The sequence below is a fragment of the Frankliniella occidentalis genome, unplaced genomic scaffold, assembly GCF_000697945.3.
Source record: "Frankliniella occidentalis isolate FOCC.00 unplaced genomic scaffold, Focc_3.1 Scaffold557, whole genome shotgun sequence".
Taxonomy (NCBI): domain Eukaryota; kingdom Metazoa; phylum Arthropoda; class Insecta; order Thysanoptera; family Thripidae; genus Frankliniella; species Frankliniella occidentalis.
This window is the reverse complement of record NW_026267673.1, coordinates 10,095-12,796: the sequence shown is the minus strand read 5'-3', so window position 1 is coordinate 12,796 and position 2,702 is coordinate 10,095. Positions and strand designations below refer to the sequence as shown.

Genomic DNA, 2,702 nt, shown 5'->3' with positions numbered 1-2,702 from the left:
ACCGGAGATACGCTTGACTCCACCACGGCGAGCCAGACGACGGATGGCGGGCTTGGTGATTCCCTGGATGTTGTCACGCAGCACCTTACGATGACGCTTGGCGCCGCCCTTTCCCAATCCCTTTCCTCCCTTGCCTCGGCCGGTCATCTTGACAAAGTGCGAAGTGTACTACACGAAGGAGCACGTCGAACTGATGCCTGCGGACTTAGACTTAGACTTAAGAAATGGTTTATTGTCTGTTTTCAATGTTACACTGGTTACAAAGAGCTTAGTACATTCTTGTTTTTACCTTTCGGTCTAAAAAACAGTTCATCTTGAGGGTCCTAGGGTGTGTCATGGGGGACAGGGATGGGTTTGGCTGCGCGCCAGGAGTGTTTTCGCCGAGAACAGTAGAGTTCGGAATACAGGGTTCCTACATCTCTTTGGGGGCGTGTGCTTGGGAGTGTTTTTAGGTCGTTACCAAGGACCTAAGTTTAGGAGAGGGGATTGTGATGTGGGTGGGTGGGCGGTGTGGGTTTATTGTGTGAACAATTTGCTTAGGTTCTAGATAGATTCATTAACAAGGGCTCATGCCAGGTCTTGCATATAAGAGTTGGTTTCTTGGGTGCTGTGTGCTGGTCGCTGCGCGGTGAGTCGCAGTGTACTTTGAAGTCTCGGTGGTGGGCGTCCTGGTGTCGTTGCCGGTTGGCAACTTGAGTGGTTGCCTGGGTCTTTCTGAGGTGGTTGGTGGAGCTGGTTGGCTGGCAGGTTGGCAAATCACGTGTTGTGGTTGGCTTGTGCAGCAAGATTGTGTCTGTTGGCTTGTTTGAGATGGGTGGTTGGCAATCCATTTGCAGCGGTTGGCTGGTGCGGTGGTATTGTGTCTGCTGGCTTGTGTCAAGGTGGTTGGTGGAGCTAGTTGACTGGTTGGTTGGCGGTCCGCGTGCTGTGGTTGGCTGCTGGTTGTCCGTGTGTCTTGACGTCTGCTTGTTCTGAGTGTACTGGTTGGTGGTTGGCGGAGGCTCTGGGGTGATTCATGGGCGATGCATAGAAGATCAGTTGAGCGGATTGTTTTATTCAATAGTAGTTGGAACAGTAAGGCTTGGTAGGTACTGCTGCCCCGCGGGTCCACTGGACGATCGGCTGCTTCAGCTGGGGGACAGGTGACACCCAGTTCTTTGGCGAAATTTCTCGGCGGACCCGACCGCCGTGGGCTGGGCAGTCCGGGTTGGAGCAGGCCTCGATTTCCTGCTCGGTGTACCGGTGACTCCAGTTGTTTGAAGGGTGGAAGTGTTGGTGCTCGTCGTTTGGGTCCGGGAGGCCGAGGCGGGCCCACCGGTAGCGCATGAGCAGGCGCCAGATGTCCTCTGGCGTCCAGTCTTGGTAGCGGTGCTCGTCCTCCTCGGAAAAGGTGAGGACGTCGTCGTGACGTTCGTGATTGGAGGTGACCCGGACCCTCTCCAGGCGCCCTCCATCGGTGTATGTCCAGGGCCAGGTGGCCCCAGGCAGGTCGGGGAGGGTGGGCTCCGGGGCGTCCCAGTCCTCGTCGGCTGGTGGTGGTTGAGGCACCGCCTCGGTGCCGTCGGCGTTCAGGAGGATGATGTCGCTCTTGGAGTCCATGGCTGTTGCTGCTGGGATGCCTTGGTGAGAGTGTGCTCATCTGGTCGTGCTTTGGGTTTATATAGGTGTCCGGTCCCCTGGTAGGGGCATTGTTTGTGTTTTGGGAGTTAGCGTCATTTGCTCTGAAGTGCTGATGCGTCAGGTTGGGGCTCCGTGCTGTTGGCTGGGTTGACCTGGATTCCTGTGGCGTGGTTGGCAGGTTGCTGTCTGATGTGGTTGGCGCAGCGGTTTGTTGTTCCCGCACGCTGCTCTGTGCTTCGGGGCAGTTTATCGAGCAGTCCATGTTGGTGTGCTTGGGTACATTGTGGGGTAGAGCAGTTGTTGCTCGTTCGGTTGGGCTTCCTCTGTAGAGTAAAGGTTTCTGTTTGATTCGCTACCTGGCCTTTTCCAGTGGTGGTCTTCTTGGGGTGCTGTTGGCATTGCGATTGTCACTTCGCCTTGTTCCTGTTCTTGCGTTTGTTGGGTTGTCCTCGTTGCTCTTGTGATGAGGAAGTTTGTTGCTGCGTGCCATAGTCCTGCTATGAGGGCTGGCGACCAGCCGGTGATTTCCTTAAGTGCTATGCAGTTTAGTGCACTAGAGAGTATGAATTTGATGATTCTGTAGAGGAGGTACAGGCCTATCCCGTTGGATGCAAGTTGGCCAAGTGTGCCAACCCAGCCCCAAATCTTGTCAATTCCGCGTTGTACGAGTGCCGCTGCGTGTTGTGGTGTGAAGAGCATACCTGGGTCCACTCCTCCGGCTATCTGCTCGCCTGACGCCATCCTGGTTAAGGTATTCTGGATGCTGCTTCTTGTGTTCGTGTTGATGAACGCTGTTGCGAGAGTGTCGACCTGTGCGTGGGTCAGGAGACCTCCGGTCGAGATGCTGTCCATGATCGGGTATTGTTGTGGCACTGAGATGAGTGGTTCTAGCATGGATGGTGGGGTCACGCTCATGGGTGCTGGGTTAGATGCCTGCGGAGCGGCGCGCCGTCCTTTTAAAGGCTGGCGGCCGCGCGCAGCCCGACGAATCGGGGAGCCGAACGGAGCAGCGCGCTCGGCCAGCCAATCGGCTGCCTGCACCGCCGCCGCCCGGCAGGCATCGCGCTCCCTACAAAAGAGAG

At 56.3% G+C, this 2,702-nt stretch overlaps 1 protein-coding gene across 1 annotated transcript; it reads right to left on the bottom strand.

Annotated features, from left to right (window-relative positions):
• On the bottom strand, positions 1–204 carry LOC127751549 (histone H4; the record flags this gene model as incomplete). Its single annotated transcript, XM_052275258.1, is given in 1 exon segment — positions 1–204. A coding segment is annotated over 1 exon segment (147 nt), but the record flags the coding sequence as incomplete, so codon positions are not given.
• Positions 205–2,702: the final 2,498 nt, after the last annotated feature.